Source organism: Nycticebus coucang, chromosome 6, assembly GCF_027406575.1.
Source record: "Nycticebus coucang isolate mNycCou1 chromosome 6, mNycCou1.pri, whole genome shotgun sequence".
NCBI classification, from domain to species: domain Eukaryota; kingdom Metazoa; phylum Chordata; class Mammalia; order Primates; family Lorisidae; genus Nycticebus; species Nycticebus coucang.
The window spans coordinates 135,850,825-135,872,798 of NC_069785.1; the positions used below are offsets into that span (position 1 = coordinate 135,850,825).

A 21,974-nucleotide genomic window follows, 5' to 3' on the forward strand; every position below is an offset into this window, starting at 1 on the left:
TTTTATTTGAATCTTCAGTTTCACTAGATCCTTTACGCCCGGAGGTAACTGGCCCTCTCCTCTCCCCTGCCACCCTGCCTCCACCTTGGGGCCCCTGCCCAGGGGCTGTGCCGTCTCTCCAGCTAAACGCAGCCCCAAGGGACATTCTCTTCCACCCTTCTTATTTATGCAACCTGGATGCATCGTTTCCTGCTGATAGAAAGTGAGCTATCTCAGTGCTATCCTGGCTTTCCTGTGCTCTCCATCTGTCTCCTATACCCGATCTGTCCTAAAATCACATGGCTCCTTCCTTTACGACACACCTTGCGTTTCTAGTCTCCTCTTCACCTCTCTGCTCGCGGCGCTAATTCAGCTCTTTGTTCATCATGAGGTGATGGGGGCACTCGTGGGGTGCCCCAAAACTCAGTGATTAAGCTGAATAATATCTTCATGTAATGCTCTTTGAAAAATCAGAATTAATGCAAAAGTCATTATGGAAAAATAATTAATTTTTTAAAGTCAGGCTTGGTATTACTGATTTTTCCTTTTGCCTCCACCTCAATTTGGCTCAGCCAAACTCTGCTACTGACCATGCCCCTCCTCACATTCTGTCCCCGCCTAGCTCTTGCACCCTAGTACTATCAAATGAGCTTTTGTAGAACACCATGGTTCACCTTGTCACATTTCTCTGATGCAACCTCCAGCAGCCTTTTTCTGAGGCCAGATTCATGCGTGGCTTCCATGGCCTTCTTCTCCAGCTTGAATTCTCACTCCTGGCTCCCCCTTCCAGGCATCCTCCAGGCCCCAGGGCACGTCTTTCCCTCACGCTTGTCAACACCAAACAACACAGTCTCCATGTCTCTGTAACACCTCCCTGCGCTTTCTTACTCCCCACAGCACCATTGTCAAGGTTCTTTGTCACCTTTGGGTGTATCAGCTGCCTCTTCTTCTTTTGTTCTCTTGGCTTGTCATTGAATGTTTTAGGTCAGCTCTTCCTCAACCTTATAGATATTACCTTAGTCCACGTCCTCCAGGAAGCCTTCGCTGCCATTGTTCCCTGCCCCCTGCACATGGGGACTTGATCCTGTCACATCCCCTTGCTGTATTTTCCTGGGTTATTATCTGTGTGCTTCCAAGGTCAGGGTCTATTTCTTGCTCACGCTGTATTCTTAACATTAGCACCATCCTCAGCAGAGACTCCGTGCACCAGGCATATTAGTTCCATGAACACATGTTGCCGTAACTCATCAAGACCTGTCATGGACAGTAACCACCATCTGAGCCACCTTTACGCAGCCATGCAAGCTGCATGTTGTACATGGAGCAGAAAAGAAAGACTGAAATCAAACAGATCTGGTTTAGAATTCTGTTTCCATTTTTTTTTTTTTATATTTAAAATTTTTTAAGTCTTCATTTCTTCTTCTTTTTTTTTTTTTGTATTTTGCAATTTTTGGCCGAGGCCTACTTTGAACCCACCACCTCCAATATATGGGGCTGGTGCCCTACTCCTTGAACTACAGGCGCTGCCCCCCATTGTTTTATTAGCTGCGTGGCCTTTGGAAATTTACTTGCCCTCTTAAAGCCTTAGTTTATTTTTCTGTAAAATGGAGATGAAAATATTGCAAGATTGCAGTGAGGAATAAAAGTGATCATCTCTGTATAATGCTTGGCTACCAGCAGGCACTGAGTGGGGATGTGATGTAAGTTAGTTCCCTTCAACAATCGCCTGCAGGATGGATGACTGAAGACAGGTCCTAGTATAGGCTCCTTGAAACTGCGGCAGAGATTGGGAGAGTTGCTTACATCCCATTGATCCCACTCCATTTGGGAAGGGAAGGTGCTAATGATGAGACTCAAGGGGAAGGAGCTGTTTTGGGTGGTGACTTTTTCAAGCAATGAGGTGGGGGTTAGGCTGCCCAGACTTCTGACCTCCTAACACTGGCTTCTTTCTCCTTAACTGAGACAGTTTCATAATGAATTGGAGCTGGAAATGTGGTTCTCTCAGTAAAATATCATTTTCATACTCTAAGAAATAGTTATTAAGTCAGTTCATGAAATGTCTAACAAACAGGTGTCTAAGGTAACAAAACCGTGAGAGGTTTTTTTAGGGCATTGAATAGCAAAGATGCTTGTGGTTTATGGTAGATTTGGGGTATTGGTGCCTTCTCATTCTTAAAAATAGGGTTCTCTGGCTCGTTGAGAACAGCTACAGAGGAACTATGTCTTAAAAACATACAGAGGGTTTCACTTATAAAACAAAAAAAAGAAATTTCCTTATTGACAAAAGGCCTGGTTGGGTGCAGGAATAACTCCATGAAAAAAACAGTCACATCAAATCAAGCTGATACCGTACATAGTTGTTGTACAAAGGCTGTGAGTGGACCCACGGTGCAGCTACCTCACTACTTTACAGCTTACCCACTAACAGGCCAACGCCTCCTTGTTCTCCTCTGTTCATGGCAGCCAGATCATTTTTCTTCAGCACCTCTTTGCATACTACAAAGGCCCCTTGCCTTCAAGGGGCCTTTCTTTCGCAGAGAAAAGCTAACCCTCTAAATAGGAATCTAGGGTTCGGTGCCTGTGGCTCAAATGGCTAAGGCGCCAGCCATATATACCTGAGCTGGTGGGTTCGAATCTAGCCCAGGCCTGCCAAACAACAATGACGGCTGCAACCAAAAAATAGCCGGGCATTGTGGTGGGTACCTGTGGTCCCAGCTACTTGGGAGGCCGAGGTAAAAGAATCGCTTGAGCCCAGGAGTTGGAGGTTGCTGTGAGAGGTGATGCCACAGCACTCTACCCAGGGTGACAGCTTGAGGCTCTATCTCAAAAAAAAAAAAAAAGGAATCTAGGTTCTTAGGTTCCTACCCTCTTAGAAGGACCCATAACAAACTACCCACATCCAACTTACATGAACCCTATTTATCTCTTACAACCATCTTACAAGGGTCTATCACTTTCTGCAAACCACACACAGTCTATCTCCCCCAGAAAACAGCTGTGGATAACGTAGAGTTCTCCTTCATGTGATTTAGAACCAAAATCTCCTTGTTCAAGAACCTATTCTTACACCTCTGACACCTAATGCTGAATTTTGGGACAGGTGCCGAGGGAATATGAATAGACAGGAATAGACATCACAAGTACACAGCTGGGCTTCACGGTGGTGAAGGTGTTTTAGAACTGTTTTAGAACTTCTAGAAAAGGTGTTTTAAACTGGTTCACTTTCCAAGTTTTGTTGAAGACCTGCTTATTTGGGGGGACTCAGAAGAAGTCTTAATGTAGTTGCTTCAGGAGTTTCCAGTACTAAATAAAATGTCAGCAGGATGATTTGAAGCCAGAACCGAGGAAACATCTTTTGACTGTAACTCCATCGTGTGTTCTTGCTAATAAGAAGAAAATCTCTCATCAAGGCCTCCTGGCTGCCACAGGCTGAGGATGTCAGCCCTGTACACCAACCCCCACGTCTCCATGCTGTCCCAAGAGTGTCACCTTTTAACGCAGCTGGAAAACGAGCAGCCCCAAAGTAAATTTCATCCAGCCCTGGTTTGGATGATTTTACAAATGTCACAGAAAACAAGTCCAAATCAATGAGGTTTTGCACCGTGCATAGAACCTTCCTCTACATTTTTGGTCCAATTGTCATTTTTTTCTCAGTGCCAATATACTGTCTTTTGTCATTTTTACTGAAATGAAGTTAAATTGCAAAATGGGAAAGGAGCAGATAGTGAGCAGTGGACTCCAGTGCAGAGATGCCGAGCGGCGTGGCATGCTCAGCAGGGGAGAGGACGAGGACGGGAAAGGCTCTCCAGTTAGAGCAGCGGGTCTCAACCTGCGGGTCGCAACCTGCATATCAGACCATCCTACATATCAGATATTTACATTACGACTCATAACACTAGCAAAATGACAGTTATGAAGTAGCAATGAAATAATTTTATGGGTGGGGGTCCCCATGAGGAACTGTATTCAGGGGTTGCAGCACTAGGAAGTTGAGAACCACTGACTTAGAGGGTCTTCTTGGGGCCCAGCAAGACCCTCTCCAGGGCTGAGAATATCATCTCGGGGGTACACTTGTTAGTACCTTAACATCAGTAAATTTAATCACATGAAATTCTCAGAGTTTGGCTGGGGTTTTGTGTAGACTCTAAAAGAAGACAGTAGCAATAAGAAAGAAAACAGAAAGTTGAGGATGGGTCACGGTAGATGCCTATTCTCAAGAAATCTTTCCAGGAATCTGATGCCTTTCCTTTTGCGTTTTAATTTGTAACTGACTTACTCTATTCCAGGAATGTTTAGGGTCTCATATTGAGACAGTAACTACGTTATATTAAGGACCAGGTTTCACATATACTATTTTTAAATGCATTTCATACTTCATTTTGCTTTGTATATCATTTTCTCATGCATATTTTATTCAATCCTTCCACTTTATGAGGTAAATATTTTTATTCACACACTTTTTCCTCCAAGATGAATGGGGTCTTGCTATGTTGTCCAGGCTGGCCTTCAACTCCTATCACTTGAGATCCTATTGCTTCAGCCTCCCACATAGTTGGAACTACAGGTGTTCACCTTTGCTCCAAGCTTCTACTATTACCATTTTGCAATTGAGTGAACTGAGGTTTATGCTAAGGAACAGGCCCATTTGTAAGTGGTAGAGTCAAGACTTAAATCTATGCATACTTGGCTTGAAAGAAGAAGGTTTTAAATGCTGCAAAACATCTTTACATAGCACATCTGTCTTCCCGAGAGAGTACTGGGGGGATGGTATATTTTACGTACTTCGTAAAACTAGTAAGCACAACTCCCCACATATTGGGAGGAGCAGAAATTCTTCTCTAGCAACCAATGTCATTAAAACCTACACACACTAATTAACTGAAAAATTAAGTGAATTTTATTGTGTTGGTCCATTTTTTGGTTTTCTTTTGGTATTCATAACCTACTAGTTCTATGTTATTGGAATAAATCTCATAAGAATAATCTTTGATGGTGTTTTTGAGGAGGTACCATTTTTTTAAAAGCCAGGATTGTACAAATTTAAGATGATCAATATTCTTCCCTGCTGTTAACCATGGCTCAGAAAGGGTAGTCTTGAAATACTTGAAGAAATGGATGAAGATAAAGATACACGTAGTAGGCCACGTTGGAAAGCCTTCTTGTTTCTGTGTCTTGTCTTTTTTTCCTTTGTTGGGTGGCGATGGTGAGGCAGCACGGAGCCAGGGTTCTGTTTTGTTATCACCTATAGGATCACGGGCATGATTCCTGTTTACATGCAGCTGCATACTATGAAATCATAGCTCCATTGAGGCTAAACTATAAAGATGTTCCTCCTAACATATTTGCTTTGATTTCCCTGATCACAGAGGCTGGGTCCTAGCAACACTTATGAAGATCCTCAAATGACCTGTGGCTTCCTGTCCAGTTATCACCAGCAGAGACCTTGCTACCCGTTCTGGGATGAGATGCCCACTCAGGAAGTTCCGACCGGGCTGGAACACTGCGGCTCAGGTAGGAACATGAGTAACCACTTCAGCTGGGAACACCACCAACGCAGTTGAAGGACTGTGGGAATCCGAGGAGGGTTGCGTGCTTAGAAACAACAGCCCCCAAGGCTTGGGTAGGCTCAGATACTGTTGCTCTCCAGTGGAAATTCCCAGGGCTCCTCAATAATGTTGGGTTACTTTCACAGGAAGACTAAACTCTAGGAATGGGGTCAAGAAAGGTTGTTTTAGATCTCTATTTTGCAAAGAGTCCTGCCCACTGGGTATTTCCTGACAGTCGCCTACTTTGGCTATTAACAAAGAGCCTACAAGTTTTGCAGCCATGAAGTGTGAACTGGGTAAAACAGAGGGGTGCGGATTACAGCCGCCTTATGGGACATAATGGTTTTCATTCGGCACCTCTTTCCAGTATTTCTCTGTCCACCCGGGTCTGGCTTCTTTCTCCTCCGTCCCTCTGTCCCTAGCTCTCCCATTAGAGCCCTCCTCTCCCTCTGTCCCTGACTTCTGGTCACAGTGCTGCCCTCTGGTGAACAGGGCCCGGCTCTTCCAGAGAGCGCCTGACCCACCTGCCCAAGAGACCCGTCCAAAGTCTTTACCTCCATCTGCTTGTAGGAGTTGCTCTGTTCTTACAAACTTCATTAGTCTTCATTTACAGCTTGTGGGGGGTTTGTTTGTTTGTTTAATAATACAAAATGTTAAATTTGAACTTTGGGATTCTGAAATGATTGCTTGAATAGGATTCAATTCAAATTGGGCTATTAAGTTCAATTTTCCATAAGACCATGTTATGGTAATATATCTGAATACCAAAAAACCAGTCAAAAAAAAATCTGTGTTTTCTCCTGGGATGAATTGTTAGCATAAGAAATGTCATTACTCTCATATGTCGAAAAAATGTAATCCTGAGGAATTTACATGGGGGGAGGACATGGCGGAGGGGGCTGTGGCCTGGAAACTAACTTGAAGGCAACGTTTTTGTTCAGCGTCCTTTTACCCTACACGGTCCTTTAGTAAACTGCTTTTATAAAAGTGAAGAAGTAAATAAATGTTTGCTTTTTTGGTCCATGCTTTATTATTTATTAGCAATAAATGGAGAGGCATGGGGCAAGCTGCCACAATGCCCACTAGATGGGGAGTTGCCTTTTAGTCACCCAGTTCCTCTCCAATGCAGAATGAAATAAATTCCTGTATTCCAGATTCTCTTGACTCAACAGCCGAGAGGTCTTAGAGGTATTCTTTGTCACCACCCTAGATTACAGGCATACCATTCATGCTGTTACATTCTTGGGTCTCAGTTCCTCCAAGCACAAATACAAATGTTTCAACTATCTACTCATTTCACAAGGAGGCTGGGAGGACTTTGCACCTGTTCACTGGTTAGAATTAAGGACTTCAAATCTGAGGACATGAAAAAGCAATCCTTTAAAATGCTAAACAAAACAGGTTTTATTTGTATAAGACAAAGGTCAAAATGGTTCTATCTGTATTTATATAATTATTGAAGCTCATTAATGCCACGAGGCTTAAGATTCACATCTCCCAGCACAACTGGTGTTAAAGCTGCTTTGCCCTAACATTTGCAGCTCTGGGTGGTGCTTCTGTCTGTTACAAGCAATGTCTTATTCATAGCTGAGGGCAACTCCACACTCACTCATTAGCCTCAAAATCAGAGGCTTCTTCATGGCCAAGAGACACAGCCCTTCTCTTTCTTAACTGAAAAGTACATGAACTCCCAAGTGGAGGTGATTTTTTGTTCTTCTCTTTGTCAACATTCTTAAAGGTAAAATGTTTTTGTTTTTTTTTTTAATTTTTGGAGATAGAGTCTCACTTTGTCGCCCTTGGTAGAGTGCCATAGTGTCACAGCTCACAGCAACCTCCAGCTCTTGGGCTTAGGTGATTCTCTTGCCTCAGCCTCTCGAGTAGCTGGGAGTACAGGCGCCCACCACAACGCCTGGCTATTTTCTTGTTGCAGTTTGGCTGGGGTGGTGCCCTGCTCACTGAGACACAAAATGTTTTTATTTGGGGGCCAGTGAGATGTTGTCTGTGAAGCATATGAAGAACCCCTTCGGATGAAACTGCCTGCTTTACAATGTAAGGACTTACGGCACCATAATTCAGTCTTCTTCCCACAGTCTACTTTGTAATTGCAAGAAGGAAGGTCATGTCGCCCAGACTTGTGGCTTTGGGGTGGGATGAGAAGACCTGGGCACATAATGACCATGCCTAGAATGGCCTGGGTTGCTATCTGCTCTCGGCTGCAGCTCAGAGATGGCAGGTGGCTTCTGCAGGGCTGTGGCCCCTACCAGTTGGTGGCGATCTCTTTGCAAACACGATGGCTATAGCTCCCCTTGTCCTGCGCTCCCTCCGATGGATATATCTGGTGAGAACCCTGAGCCTTCTCAGCTCCTTTGTCTTTGGAACTTTCTGGACCAAAGCGTTGCAGGGATTATTTTTGGGCAGTGATCCAGCTCTCTCGGGTGACGGGTGTCATTTGCAAGGGGATTGTGGGGTTACAAGGAAGGGAGCTAAAGACACAGAGCAACCAACGATTTCTCCAGCTGTAGCATATTTCCTTGGAGATGTGTTGAATATAAAGAAAGAGAGAAAAAAATACTAGACATTTTTTTTCAACTTCTTTTAACCTATTTATAACTTCAGTTTCCTTCCCATCCTCTGTTTCAAGGCTACTGCTCACCCCTGCTCCCTCCCACCCCACATTTCTGCTCTCAGAGGGGATGAATGAACTTCTTTTCCAAGGACTACACATCCATCAGTGTGTGCAATATGGACAGGAGGAGCTGTCCAGGGACGATTAGGCCTCTTGTGGTGGCCTTCATCTGAAAGTTGTTCCTCTTCATGGAGGGGCAGAGGCTGAGGAGGAGGAGGGCTGGGAGGAGGAGGAGAGAGGAAGAGAGAATCAAGCTGAAAGGAAATGTGAATGTGGGAAGAAAGCCTTACCAGGTGAGCGGGAGAGAACACTCAGCCACCAAAGCCGGCTGGGAATGGGCTGGATGGAATTGATGATAAAGGGGTGTGAGGAAGAGAGAAGCCACTTCCCTGTGAATGGCCAGAAGGCAAAGGTGGCTGTTAGCAGAGACGTAAAGAACAGGCGAAGAGAAGATGGGAAATGAATGGAAAGGGGAAAAGAAGTAGGAGCCTAGAAAAAGATAAGGCAAGGAGGGGGTAGGGGAGATGACATGAAAGAGAAAAATAGATGAATCTAAGGACGTTAACTACACAGCTAAAACGGGAAGCCACATTTGCATTCAATTGCCCGCGCAGCTGTACATTTCTTCATGACAATCTTGTAGTCATCATTTTCTTTCATTTCCACCTCCTCCTCCGGCTGCCTCTTCCCCCTCCTCCCCATCAGCCTGGAACCATCAGCGGGAGCCAATGGGGGCCGGGCGCTGGTGTTCTGCATGAATGAATGGGCCCTTTCTGTCTCAGCTTCTCATCATCCTTCTGTTAGGGAACCTTGTGAATCAATGGAGCCTCTTACACAAGACAGGGCTGAAATGTCTGTTGCTGTTTATAGTCTGACTGGAGAAGAGCCCACTGACCCTGCCCCCTCTCTGTTCCCTTCCTCTGTTCTGTCCCTCCACTTCAGCCCTTCATCCTAACAAGAATCAGTTTCTCTACCAGTCTCTCTCTGTCTCTAAGAACTCACTGACATTGTGGTGTCATTAACCACCCTGAGTAGTTCCTGGCCACAGCGCTGGTGAGAAGTTTACCATCTTCCCAGGGAAGCAGCACACTTCAGAGTGACTAGCTGGAATCAGGCCATGCCTGTTTTCCACTGGGAACTGGAAAACTGACATCAGAGACCCAGGACACCAGGCCACAATCCTTCCCATCAGTACCAGCTGTGCACATGTGATTTCAACCTCAGAATTAGGATGATTATGAGCGACCATAGTTTGTATCAGAAAATACGATTGTGATTCAGCATCCTTCTAAAGTGATATAGTTCCGATTATTTTTCATTTCAGAGATGAATTTGTCTCAAATCAGCAAAATACATGGATGTAACGTTGTGACCAAAGTATACTTTTGCAGAATACATGGTCACTACTGAAGTTTTGAAACTGCCTGTTCTGGTCCATTATTTCACTTCCAAGAAACGCCGTCAGCGAGGCCTCCCTGACTCACCGCTGCAAGTTTCACCTTGCTCGGCTCATCCGTGTTGCTAGAAGCCTTTGTTTGTTTCTGCCCATGCAGATTTTACGTTTCTTGATTTTGTGTATCTCAAAACTTTCAAAATGACCCATGCACTTGCTTAGAGCCAGGAAGCAGCCTGCGGCTGTAAAACAGCAAACCAAACTTACTCCCATGAGAATGAACCTGTGGCCTCGCTCTATGGTCCTCGGTTTGAGAGGCAAGAAGACACTGCTGCCTCTCTCCTCGTCCAGTGCAGTTTGCTCTGTCTTTGCTCCCTGAGCACAGTAAAACCCTCCGCTAGGCACATGCCCAGCCGACTTGCCACTTTCCATTCCTCATGAGAAGGACTGTCTGTACAGCATAGAGGTAAATAAAGAAGCCGGGCTCTGGACCCAGATTGCTTGGGTTTGCGTGCTCTTCCTAACTGCCTGGCCTGAGACAGTCTCTAAACTTCAGTTTCCTCATCTGTACCGATGGTTCTTAGAGCCTGGTCTCCAGAGCAACAGGGTCAATATCACCTGAGAACTTGTTAGAAATGCAAAATCTTGAGCCCTGCTCCAGACCTATTGAACCAGAAAACATCCTGGGGTGCCTGAGAATCACTTGGAGGGCTTTTAAAACACAATTTGTAAGGTTCTACCCCCAAGTTTTCTGATTCAGTGGGTCTTGGTCAGGGCTCAAGAATTTGCATTTCAGGCTCGACGCCTGTGGCTCAAGCAGCTAAGGTGCCAGCCACATACACCTGAGCTGGTGGGTTCGAATCCAGCCTGGGCCTGCCAAACAACAATGACAGCTGCAACCAAAAAATAGCCTGGCATTGTGGCGGGCACCTTAGTCCCAGCTACTTGGGAGGCAGAGGCAGGAGAATCGCTTGAGCCCAGGAGTTGGAGGTTGCTGTGAGCTGTGATGCCACAGCACTCTACCCAAGGCGACAGCTTGAGGCTTTGTCTCAAAATTAAAGAAAAAAAAGAATTTGCATTTCTAACCAAGCTTTTGGGTGCTGCTGGTGCAGAGGTCACATCAGAAGAACCACTGAGTTCATATGTGTGAAGTTCAGAAACAGTGCCGCCCCTCCGCAAGCATGTTATGTATGTGCATTTGGGGAGTTCAGAGGTGGTCGGGGTATCATTGAGTCAGAAAGTAACCCACTTGTTGCACACTGAGAAGATGTAATGTGAAGGGGCCAGACCCCATCTCTGTGTAAGCAGCTTAACTCAAGGGCATGTGGGTGTACATTTACATGATGGAGCAAATGGTTCCCATGTGAGATATACTTACTTGTGACATAAAGTTTGGCAATGGAAATGTGTGGCTTTGGATCTCACTATTTAAAATCTCTAACACAAATTTACTAAAAAAAATGGTGGAACTAAAGAATGTCCTTCCCACATGAACTTGGGAAGTTCAAGTGGGAGATACGTTGAGAGTCAGAGTTCATCGTCTCCCCAGGTCTTTCTCAGATGGCCAGGCGGCTGGGAGAGATCAGACCTGGGCTAGTGTTTGGAAAGGGCTATCGACAACCAGGTGGGACATTTCAGCAGGGAAAACAGATGCCTTCAGTTTGGCTGTTAAGTGCTGAGAACGTTGAGGGCATGCCAGAGAGACTTGTTAAATGGAGATTCACCTTGCTCTGAAATGAAATGTTTATTCTCAGAGCAGGTTTGTGCTTTCAAAGGGCCTTCTCAGACGGCCCTGTGCTTTTACAGAATGGTGTTTTATATTCTATCAACTACACATATCTGTTCTTTCCTCATTCGGGGTGTGTGTTTCTTTTCCAGAGGTCCTGTTTCAGGTTCATTGTTCAAAACAGTTCTAATCCTGTGAGTGAGTGTGTTTCAGGGAGGTTGTAGTATTGGGCTATTACAGTATGCAGCAATACTGTCCCTGAGAGGCTGCTGGCCTGTTCCTTACAGAGAAAACTTAGTTAGTCCAAGGAAAGGGAGTTAGGAGCTCTGCTGGCGTGATCTAGTCTCAGGATTTTATTTTCTCATGTTTCCAGCTCAATGTGGAACTGTCTTCAATTTTCAAAAGATACTAATGTGTAACTATTCTCCAGCCTAGCGCAAGACTAGAGAATAAAACTCCTTTCAGTAAATGAAGTCCAAACATAAAGGAAGACGGGAAAAGGTGGACCTTCTCAGATCCTCATTCGTGTTGTGCTTATTGTTGTGTTTGGGAAGGAGCAAGCTGCCTTCCTAGGCCTCAGCCTTTCACAGAAGGCTGCGGTAAGGCCCAGCTGCCCTGACAAGCTTCTCCCAGGGTACAGTGCTAGGAGAGAAGCTGAGGCAGGGACAGTTTTGTCACCTCCCCATCCCATCTCTCAGAGGACCCGAGGTTGCAAGAAGGCAGCTCTGGAGGAAGGGAAGCAGGACTGCTGCAGCCCACAGGGCACCCCAGGGAGAGAATCTCCTGCAAGAGAAGCGCCCCCCACACTTGCCGCATCATTCGTCCACGTGAGAACAAGATTTCTGAGAATGCCGACCCTACCCTCCATGAGGCCGTGATTCTGACCAGCTGTTGCCCCTGTTTACCGCGTCAGATCGCCTCTCCCTTTCTATTCCCACCTCCCACCCCCTGGGTGGCTATTTTTACATGCAGATTTCAAGAACTTTTGGTGCAAGTTTTTGTGTATAAGCTGAGGGTATTGAGTCTAAGCAGAGGGTGTAGCCTGATGTGGTGGAAAGAGCAAAAATATGCCTTGGGCTTCCATCAGCACTGCCTGGCACAGGCTGGTGTGTGGCTTGGGTCAAATCCTGAGCTTCCATACCCTCCCCTCTAGAGGTGGAATACTTCCACTCACGTCAAAGAGTTCTTGTGCCCACTCAATGGGGGCTGTATACTTAAAAGGTCACGCCTGTAGCGGATGACCCATCAAGGCTACCTTTCTTTTCCTTTTCAGAATGGTTTGAGTAAATTTAGGGGAGTGGAAGGAGCTGGACGGCCCACTGTCAGAGGAGTCTCGCTGCTGTCATCTGGCTCAAGGCTACTTTTCTGACACCTGCCGAGCTGAGGCCTTCCCTGTGCCTCACTTTACCAGTGAGAGGCAAGGCCAGCCGCCAGCTTAGGGACCAGAGACCTGAGTTCTCAGGAATGACAGGACAGCCCAGGGAAGTAAGCCTGGTAAAGGTCTTTACAAATGTTAATCACCTCTCCCAGGTCCTGGAAAAGGAAGGTAACCCAGACAAAGAAACTGAAGCCTCCAGGCAGGGTTGGGGGAGTTACAGTTAGAATTTCTGCCTCAGATGTCCGAGGAAGTAACAGCATTGCGCTGGGACTCCCAGGGGGCTGGGGAGAAAAAAGTTCTCTTAACTTTTTCAAACCACAAATATTTAGTCCTATTTGGGAAAAGGTCCCGGGGGCACTGAGTTCTTAGTTGATTCAAACAGTTGGACCCCCCTTCTGGCGCTGGCTCGAGCGCTGGGGCTGGGCCGGTGGCCGCTGTCCGGCTGGCGTCGGGCGAGCTGGACGTTGCGTCCTCTGCGCGCGGAGAGGTGGGCTTGGGGGCGCCTGGAGTGGGCAGCGGAGGGGACAGCCCGGGGGGCTCAGCGTCCAGCCGCTCCAGGCTCTTTCTCTTCCTCCAGATGTTCGCTGCGTTTATGGCGCTGAAGCCGGGGACCCAGCTCCCTCATTAATAAGCTGCTCTCTTGCACCGCAGCCAGGTCTCCGCCCAGGCCTGCAGCTGGAGGCGTCGGCCGCTCCCCTCCCCCAGGCCCCCGACCCTCACCCCTACCCTGCCTTCCTCCTCTGCAATCCTCCCAAAATACCCGAGCGCACAAAAAGAAAAACACCAGCAGATTTTTTATTTCAGAGAGTAAACACTCGGGCCATGGGGGTCTGGAGGTTATGGGAAAAGAGGAAGCCATCGGCTAATCAGGCTGCACACACTTCCCGGGTTGAAATGAAACAGAAATCAGGGCGGGGGACGGGGGCGGCTTAACCCGCGCGCTGCCGGCTGAGCGCGGGCGGGTGGGGGTGGGGTAGCCGGGCGGGTCCGCTGCAGGAGCGGGGCGGGGGCCGGGCTGGGCCACCTCGGTCTCGGGTCGCAGCTCTGCACCAACCTGGGCACAGAAATAGGCGGTTGGAGCAGACGAGGTCGTGGGGCGTAGATTTGGTTTTGCAGGAGGTTGGACGGAGTTCCAGGCAGGTTGGGGAGGTGGAGGGATGGGTGAGGCGTGGTCTGGAGAGTTAGTTGCGGGGGGTGGGGGGGCACCAGTCAGCTGGGCCACCGAGGACAAACCATTCAAACTTTTTGAGCCTCAGTTTCCTCGTTTGTAATGTAATAGTGCTGACCTCACAGAGTTATAGTGAACAAGACAAAAAGTATTGGATATGGGAATCGTGATGCACAGACGTGGTGCAGAGAAGGCTCTTAATTCATGATTTCATAGATTACTGTCAATTGATCGATCCTTCCTTCCTGCCTTCCTTCCTTCCTTCCTTCCTTCCTTCCTTCCTTCCTTCCTTCCTTCCTTCCTTCCTTCCTTCCTCCCTTCCTCCCTCCCTGTCTTCCTTCCTCCCTCCCTCTCTTCCTCTTCCTTCCCCTCCCTCCAGTCCTTCCCTGCCTTCTCTCTCTTCCTTTCATTGTTAATGCCCTCAGCTTCCCTCCTCACTAGTCTGTTCTTTTGCTGTCTAAACAGCATAAAAATCTTGTGGGACAAGGGTCACTGTCAAACATGAGTTCTAATTGCAATTTGAGAAAAATTACGTTTCCACTGACACACGGGACAAACTTTGTCTGTCTCCAGGGGCCACTTGGACTAAGTGGCCCCAGCTTTCAGGCCAGCCCTGGACCTGGTATCACAGACTGGCCAGTTGACCACCTCCCGGCCACGGCTTTGTTCTATAGGGTCTGCTGTTCCCACTCCACTTTTCAACAGCCCAGCCAGATTCACTCACGACCTCTGAAGGATTGCTTCACTCTTTTGAACTTTCTTGCTATTTATGTAGACAGAACTTTGGCATCTCCATTCATCTTCGCAGGTAGAATTAAAAAAATAAAACACAGGGCGGCGCCTGTGGCTCAAAGGAGTAGGGTGCCGGCCGGCCCCATATGCCGGAGGTGGTGGGTTCAAACCCAGCCCCGGCCAAAAACTGCAATAAATAAATAAATGAATGAAATGTTATTTCTTAAAAAAAAACAAACACAAAGCTGCCAGTTCCCACGGTGGTCTCCCCAGACTTGCTGCAGTGGTGCTGGAGATGCAGGCTTCCCGTTGCCTCTGCTGTTTTCACTTCATGCTGTACCTTGTACATGTTTTTATCCATCCTTACGACTTTCTGCCAAGTCATAGACCTGCCTGACTGTTCTTGTAGAGCAGGGGTTCTTGCCCCAGAAGCCTTTTGGAGATTGTGATCCTGCTGAGATTGCAATGCCAGAGTTTCCCCAAGGATCTGTAGCTTCACTCTGATTCTCAAAGTGGCCTGAGAGGACCAAAGAGTTTGCAAACTACGGGCCCACGAGAAAAGGCGCCTTGGTACTGGCCTGCAGCACTGAGCATGTTGTATTTGAGGATGCTGTGGGTGTTTTGTTGAACTGGGATGAATTCTCCAGTGTAAACAGTCTTTCTATAAATCCTGTCTCACTGCTGTGGTCAGTCCCAATTGAGTAAATCTCTCCCACGAGTCCCAATCTGGAAGGTGTTTCCATCCCATCGTCTCCGAGACACAAACATTGCAGCCCTGTCCCAAGTACAGCCTCATCTCTCCTTTTCCTTTTTGAAATCTTTTGTGTCAAGTTCCTCGGCGTGATCTCTGTCAATGCTCAGGAAGGCTCTGGACCCGTAGCCTCCCTCTCTAACGTGGCTGGAGGTGGGGACAGGCCACTTTGGTCCACTTCAGAGCCCCACAGGGAAGCCACAGTAATCTGCTTCTCATGAACTTCCTAGTGAACAATAGATTTTCTCCAGCATTGTTATCTCACGTAGGAAAAAAAGTGTAGTAGAAACAATGCCTCCGAAGGGGGCAGAGATTCACCCCGACACACCCTCTGTACCCCCAAACAGTGCACAGAACCCCTTCAGATCAGTGGGTTCTGCATCTGTGCGTTCAGCCAACCATGGAACAAAAATATTTGGAAAAAAATGCATGGTCACATCTGTATTGAACATATGCAGACTTTTTTCTTGTCATTACTCCCTAAACGATATGGTGTAACAACTATTTACACAGCATTTACATTGCACTAGATATTATTAGTAATCTAGAAATGATTTAAAGTATATGGGAGGATTACATAGATAATGTATATAGATAATATTTGAATACCATGCCATTTTATATAAGGGACTTGAACATCTATGAATTTTGGTATCCTTAGAGGAGTCCTGGAACCAGTCCCTCATGGATACTGAGGGACAACTGTATACAGAAACAATTATGGGCCGGGCACGGTGGCTCACGCCTATAATCCCAGCACTTGGGAGGCCGAGGCAGGTGGATTGTCTGAACTCATGAGTTTGAGACTAGGCTGAGCAAGAGCGAGACCCCGTCTCTAAAAAATATCTAGGTGTTGTGGTGGTTGTCTGTAGTCCCAGCTACTTGGGAGGCTAAGGCAAGAGAATCACTTGAGCCCAAGAGTTTGAGGTTGCTGTGAGCTATGATGCCATGGCACTCTACCGAGGGTAACCAAGTGAGACTTTGTCTCAAAAAAACCCAAAAAACAAAAAAAACAATTATGGCAGTTGATGATGTCTTAGTATTTCCACCTTTGGTCACCATATCAGAGGGGCTTTCTCAGCTCAGAGCAGGCCTTAGAGCAGTGGTTCTGAACCTTCCGAATGCTGCGGCCCTTTAATACAGTTCCTGTGGGTTGCAACCCGCAGGTTGAGAACCACTGGCTTAGAGCTTGCATCCTGATGAATGCTCATAGGTCCAATCTTGGGTTTTCTAATGTAAGCGAATGGATACTTCTGGAAACAGAAACACCTGTGGGCTGTTTCCTGGCTGGGTAAAGCTGGAAATAATAGAAAAATAGGCTTTTTATCTGTACTTTGTGCTTTGAAATTGGAAATAATAGAAAAGTAGGCTTTTTATCAGTACTTTGTGCTTTGAAAATTCTGGGTTTAAAGTTTAAACCCAGAGCAATAAAACCAACCTATCATGATACAAAGTTTTCTTGAATTTTGGTCTTTTGTTATGTTTTTCAACCCGGTTTAGATCTCTCTGAATTTCTAGTTAGGTATCTGTCCCTCTCTATTTCTATGTTGAGTCTCTACTAACTAATTAAAAAAATTAAGAATGTAGATGAGAAATAATTCATACCCCTTTCTTTTCCCATTTTAAGTGATCTTATTTTAGAAAGTCCAAAAGAAGGTCTGTTCTAGATACACTTGAGAGGTAGAGTGTTCACCGCTCGTTAAATATTTTTCCCTGTGTCCGTATGTTAAGGATCACAGGGATGTGGTCTTTTCTCTTACAATTTCCTGTGAGGGGGTGATATTATTCCCATTTTACAGATGACACGAATGAGACTCAGAGACCGAAGTTACCTCCCCAAAGAAGCCTAACTGTGATTCCAGGAGGCAGCTTGGTCATGAAACTCAAACCTTATTCTGAAGCCCATGCCTGCCCAAAGATTTTTCTCTATCTTTATTGCCACCTCACCCTCAGATGCTATTGTCCACCCTCCAGGAAAAGAGAATAAAAAGCTTTTCTTGGTTTCCCACAAACTAAGACCCATGAAAATTTCACAGGGGTGGAATAGAGAAAATGAACTATTGTTGCTTGATTCCTTTTGCAATCTTCTCTCTGGTTCTCTTGGTCCAGTATTGGTTATTTAAGGGCTTGGAGAAGCCCAGTACATTGCAAGACTTTTCCAAAGAATTGTGATTCCCCCCCACCCCTCCTCTTCGTTGGGCATGCAGTTAAGGTTTAGAGCAGTGGTTCTCAACCTTCCTAATGCCACGATGTATTTTCATTGTTAAAAAGGGGTCGCGATCCACAGGCTGAGAACCGCTGGTCTAGAGGGTTTTCTTTCTGCTTCACCCAAGTATCAGCCTCCCTTTTCCTCATCCTCCCTCCCCTACCCCTATCAACCAGCTTTGTGAGCAGAGTCGCTGAGCAAGACTAAATCTGGAGAAGTCTCTGAAAGGTTATACCCTTGAAACTGTCCACAGTGTACACAGCACGCACTGAAGTTTACACTGAGTTCTCAGACCTCTGAATAGAGAGGCTAATTGTGGGGAAGCTGCTTTTCAGCACACAGGATGGGCCGTTCCCTGTGGGTTTTACTATCAAAAGGCTTTTAAAAGTGCAGTGTAGCCATTGTTGAATATTTCACAATGAATTAAATACCATTTCTCTCCTCGCAGCTGTTCCATGCGAGTAAGCGTAGAGTGCATTTTTTTTTTCCTGGCAGAAGACGTCTGCTGTATAAACCTCAGCACGTGGGTAATGAGATTATTTGTGTGAGAATTCTTTAGGAAAAGCATTTCTTTATGTTAAACTCAATGTAATGCAGGCTGCTGCTCTGAAGACTGGGTAGGGTAGGGAGAACCTTGGAAGAGAATGGAATTGAAATGTCTCTGAACAGGACTGGGAGAAGACAGGGGTGAGGGGATGAGGCTTCCAGGTTTCCCTGGGGCTGCCTGCATCTCTCAGCCTTACTGAGGAGGAAAATTCCATATTTTTTAAGTAAGCAATCACTTTTCCAGCTGCCCTTTTGAAATTCCTTTCTGATCTCCCAGATTTTTAATGGAATTAAAGGAACACTTGTTTTGCATTCTGCTTATTTTTATCTCAAGGAGCACTTAAAAGCTTAAAATTTTAAAATATATAAGGGACCAAATTTCTTGTGATGATGTTTAGGGCACTTTTTGCACTCTGAATATACTTGACCTAATAATAGTGCTGTACCACTAAGTGTGATACAGACTACCTGCACGTCTCTCCTTGCTTAATTTATTCTTCCTCTTTTTTTTTTGTAGAGACAGAGTCTCACTTTATCGCCCTCGGTAGAGTGCCGTGGCATCACACAGCTCACAGCAACCTCCAACTCCTGGGCTTAAGCGATTCTCTTGCCTCAGCCTCCCGAGTAGCTGGGACTACAGGCGCCCGCCACAACGCCCAGCTATTTTTTTTTGTTGCAGTTCGGCCGGGGCCGGGTTTGAATGCGCCACCCTCGGTATATGGGGCCGGCGCCTTACCGACTGAGCCACAGGCGCCGCCCTATTCTTCCTCTTAAATTTTCATTGTCTTTCATAGAAATTGAGCTTCAGGTGAGCAGTGAGTTAGAACTAAGTATAGACTCAATTCAAATTAAATACTGGTATAGATATAACTCTTTCTAAAACATCACAGCGAGTGGCAGCTGTTCTTTAGATCCACTGAAGATGAATAAAAAGATGGGATTAAACGGGGAAAGAGGGATTTAGATTAGTTAGAGGGGAATTTGACTGCAAGACCTGTTATTAGAGTTTGTAAATTGCCTGTCCCCTCCAATATCCTATTTCAGGAGTTTGAGTAATTTTTTATTACTGTCCTTCTGGTTCCAATACATAAGACAAAAAGGTCAAAACCTTGTAAGGGAACTTGAAGGGAACGTTTTAGGAAGCGATCAAGTGGGAAAGAGCAGACTGAATATGAAAGACAGCCATTGACTTCAAGAGTACTTTTTAATTCTGTGTCAGTGAGCGAGGCAAAGAGGAGACACAGGCTGGGCATGCTGGTGTGAAAACCCACCCAGTAAGATTTGGGGGCTAAGGAGAGAGAGCCTGAGATGTAATTGCACCCCTCCCATTGTTATCGGTCACTTACTCGCCGTTTTCCTATGTCTGTGGCAGAATGGGCAGGTGGAAATTCCTAATTTTCCCTTCCCATAACAGAAGTGGAGGTTCTGCTGGGAAGGTGGGAGAGAGAATCTATGCTGGTCGTTTTTGGACACACCACCTTTACCCTCTTCCTGGCTGCGAACTAGTACTTTCCACCTGCATATACACTGTGTTTAGTTTGTTTTTGAAAAAAATAATCTTTATATAATATACCTCTTTAAAGAAAATTTGCAAATTAAGGACTGTTGGGAAAGGCAGTTACAGTGTTTTCCGTGGGCATCGACTGCTCTGGGACGGGTTCGCCTGGACCCCACACAGACACCTCAGTTACCCGGAGCCTATTCATCCCTTTCTGCCGGCTTCCCCTTCTCTCCTGACCTGATGACGGACACCACCAACTCCCAGTCCCTCTAGCTAGAGAACTAGTGGCTACTGGCTTTCTCCTTTCTACCTTGATCCTCATGTCGATCGAAACTCTTTCTTTGCAAGTGGCAGAAACCTGGCTCAAAGTGGCTGAGGTGTAGGAGGGAATTAACCTTGTGAAGTTTCTGGAGTCTTCTCCCCATTTTGCTCGTCTTCTTCCCTTCCTTCCCCTTCCCTCTCTTCTCTCCTCTCTCTCATTTGGTCTATGGTCTTAGAAATAACCAAAGCATGTCTTTCCTCTAAAGTTCGGACACAAAATTCCTAGTTTGCATGCCCGTCTCCAAGACACCAATGTGATAATAGGGGTTGGCGCTCTCATTGGCCAGGTGGGGTCACAGACTCAGCCTGTGGACCGCAGGCATAGGGGTGCTGTGCTCAGGAGCCCACGCTGTGTGAAGGGGGGACAGTTTTGTGAAGGAGAATGGGACAAGTTCTATTCTAGAAGAAGAAGGAAAAGACTCTGGGGAGAGAAAAGCGGCGAGGCCCACCACACCTCATCTTCAGGCAGGGACCAGGTCCCGTCGACTTTAACTTCTAAGTAAACAGCTCATGCCTTTATCACATCTCCCCCGTAATTATCTAGCACCTCAGTCCTGGCCCCAGGAGTGTTCCCGTGATTCCAGCGGGTACCTGGATTGAACTGTAGAGATTATCGAGCTCTGTTGCAATCATTTTTTTGTCTACCATTGAGGCTATGCCCACCTTTGTCCTCCCCAGGCCCCAGTGTCCAGCAGAGTGCCTAAATTGTCACAGGCACACCATTAAGGTCTGTTGAATAAACAAACCAGGGTTATTAAATTCACCTGTTAGGATGATTGCAATTACTACCTAAGGTTTTCAAAGTCAGTTAAGAGGTTACTAAAGTTAAAACAAAATGAAACAATACAAACCCTCACTCATTTAGAATAAGGATTAGCTCAGAAGTTTTTTGTGCTATCTGGTTCCTTTTCTTTTAAGGCTGGGGGACTTTGCCCTTTATTTTCATTTTCTTTGCCCCTTTTTCCATTGCTCAGCCTGATACTGGCCGCAGGACAGAAGATTTAATAAACACTTGCATCCTGGTGTCCAGACCCATCCTAGCTAGTGTGTGTGTCTGTGTCTGTGTGTGTGTGTGTGTGTGTGTGTGTTGGGGTGTAATGGTATTTTGGTCCTCAGTTGGATCATTGGTAATTATAGGTTTTTGACTGGTTTAGGGTCTTAGTACATGAGTCTCACCTTTTTCTCTCTGTACTCTGCCCCTTTTCTATCAACATGTATTAATTGACCTCTCATTCTGCGTGAGGTATGGGGTTACGAAGCGGGGAGCTCTTGTCCTCAAAGAACAGCAACACCACTGGGCTGGGGAGGTGACAGAGGTGGACATGCTGGGGAAAAGTGGGGGCACCCAGGGCAGTGGATGGGAGGAGAGGGGTGTTTCTGCGGAGACTGGAGGGGGTAAGGAGAGACCCGAGCACTTGTCGCTTCCTGCAGTCTCCATATCCCAGGAGGGTGAGGGTGAGGCACCCCGTGTGAGGGGCAGGCCTTTATCCAAACTTGGTCAACAGTGTGAGGATGGAGTTTGATTTGAACAGGGTTGTGTTGCCAGTGTTTAGACAGTGGTCACCCCGGCTCTGCTTTGTGTACCCCACGTGGGTGTTACCCTGTCTTTTCTAGCCTGTGCTGGTTCCCCCCTCCCTGGCCTTCTGCTGACTTCAGAGAGGAGCTGAGATGAACTCATGCCTCCCAACCTGAATGAAATACCCCATTCCTGGTCTGCTGCTCCTCACTTCATTAGCGCTCCCGATGTTTATAAAGCCAGGAGATAATATTTTTAGGTTCCATTTGGAGTTTTCCCGGGCAGCCTCTCTCTAAGCCACTTAGGAAGTTTAGAAAAGAAGGTCACAGAAATGTTAGACGTTTTTCCATTGAACTTAGGTTAAGCAAAAGGTCTTGAGACGATATTCGTGGGCCCCACCACTCAGACTTCACTGCATGATAGGAAGTTCTTTCTCTTTCTTTTATTTGTCTGCATCTTGGAAAAGCAAAGGTTTGTTTTGTTTTTAAGACAATTTTATTGAGGTGAGCTTTATTGAGATACAATTTATATATTATAGAATTCACCAATTTAGAGCATAAAATTTGAGAGTTTTTTTTTTAGCAT

The 21,974-nt window shown here is 46.2% G+C and overlaps 1 protein-coding gene across 1 annotated transcript in view; it reads left to right on the top strand.

Moving 5' to 3' along the window:
• Positions 1-21,974, top strand: part of ETS1 (ETS proto-oncogene 1, transcription factor) — a 126,361-nt gene that overhangs the window by 23,794 nt on the left and 80,593 nt on the right. Inside the window, exon 3 of the mRNA XM_053594250.1 lies at positions 5,346-5,490. Coding sequence (XP_053450225.1) covers positions 5,346-5,490 — 145 coding nt within the window. The remainder of the gene's footprint in view (positions 1-5,345; positions 5,491-21,974) is intronic.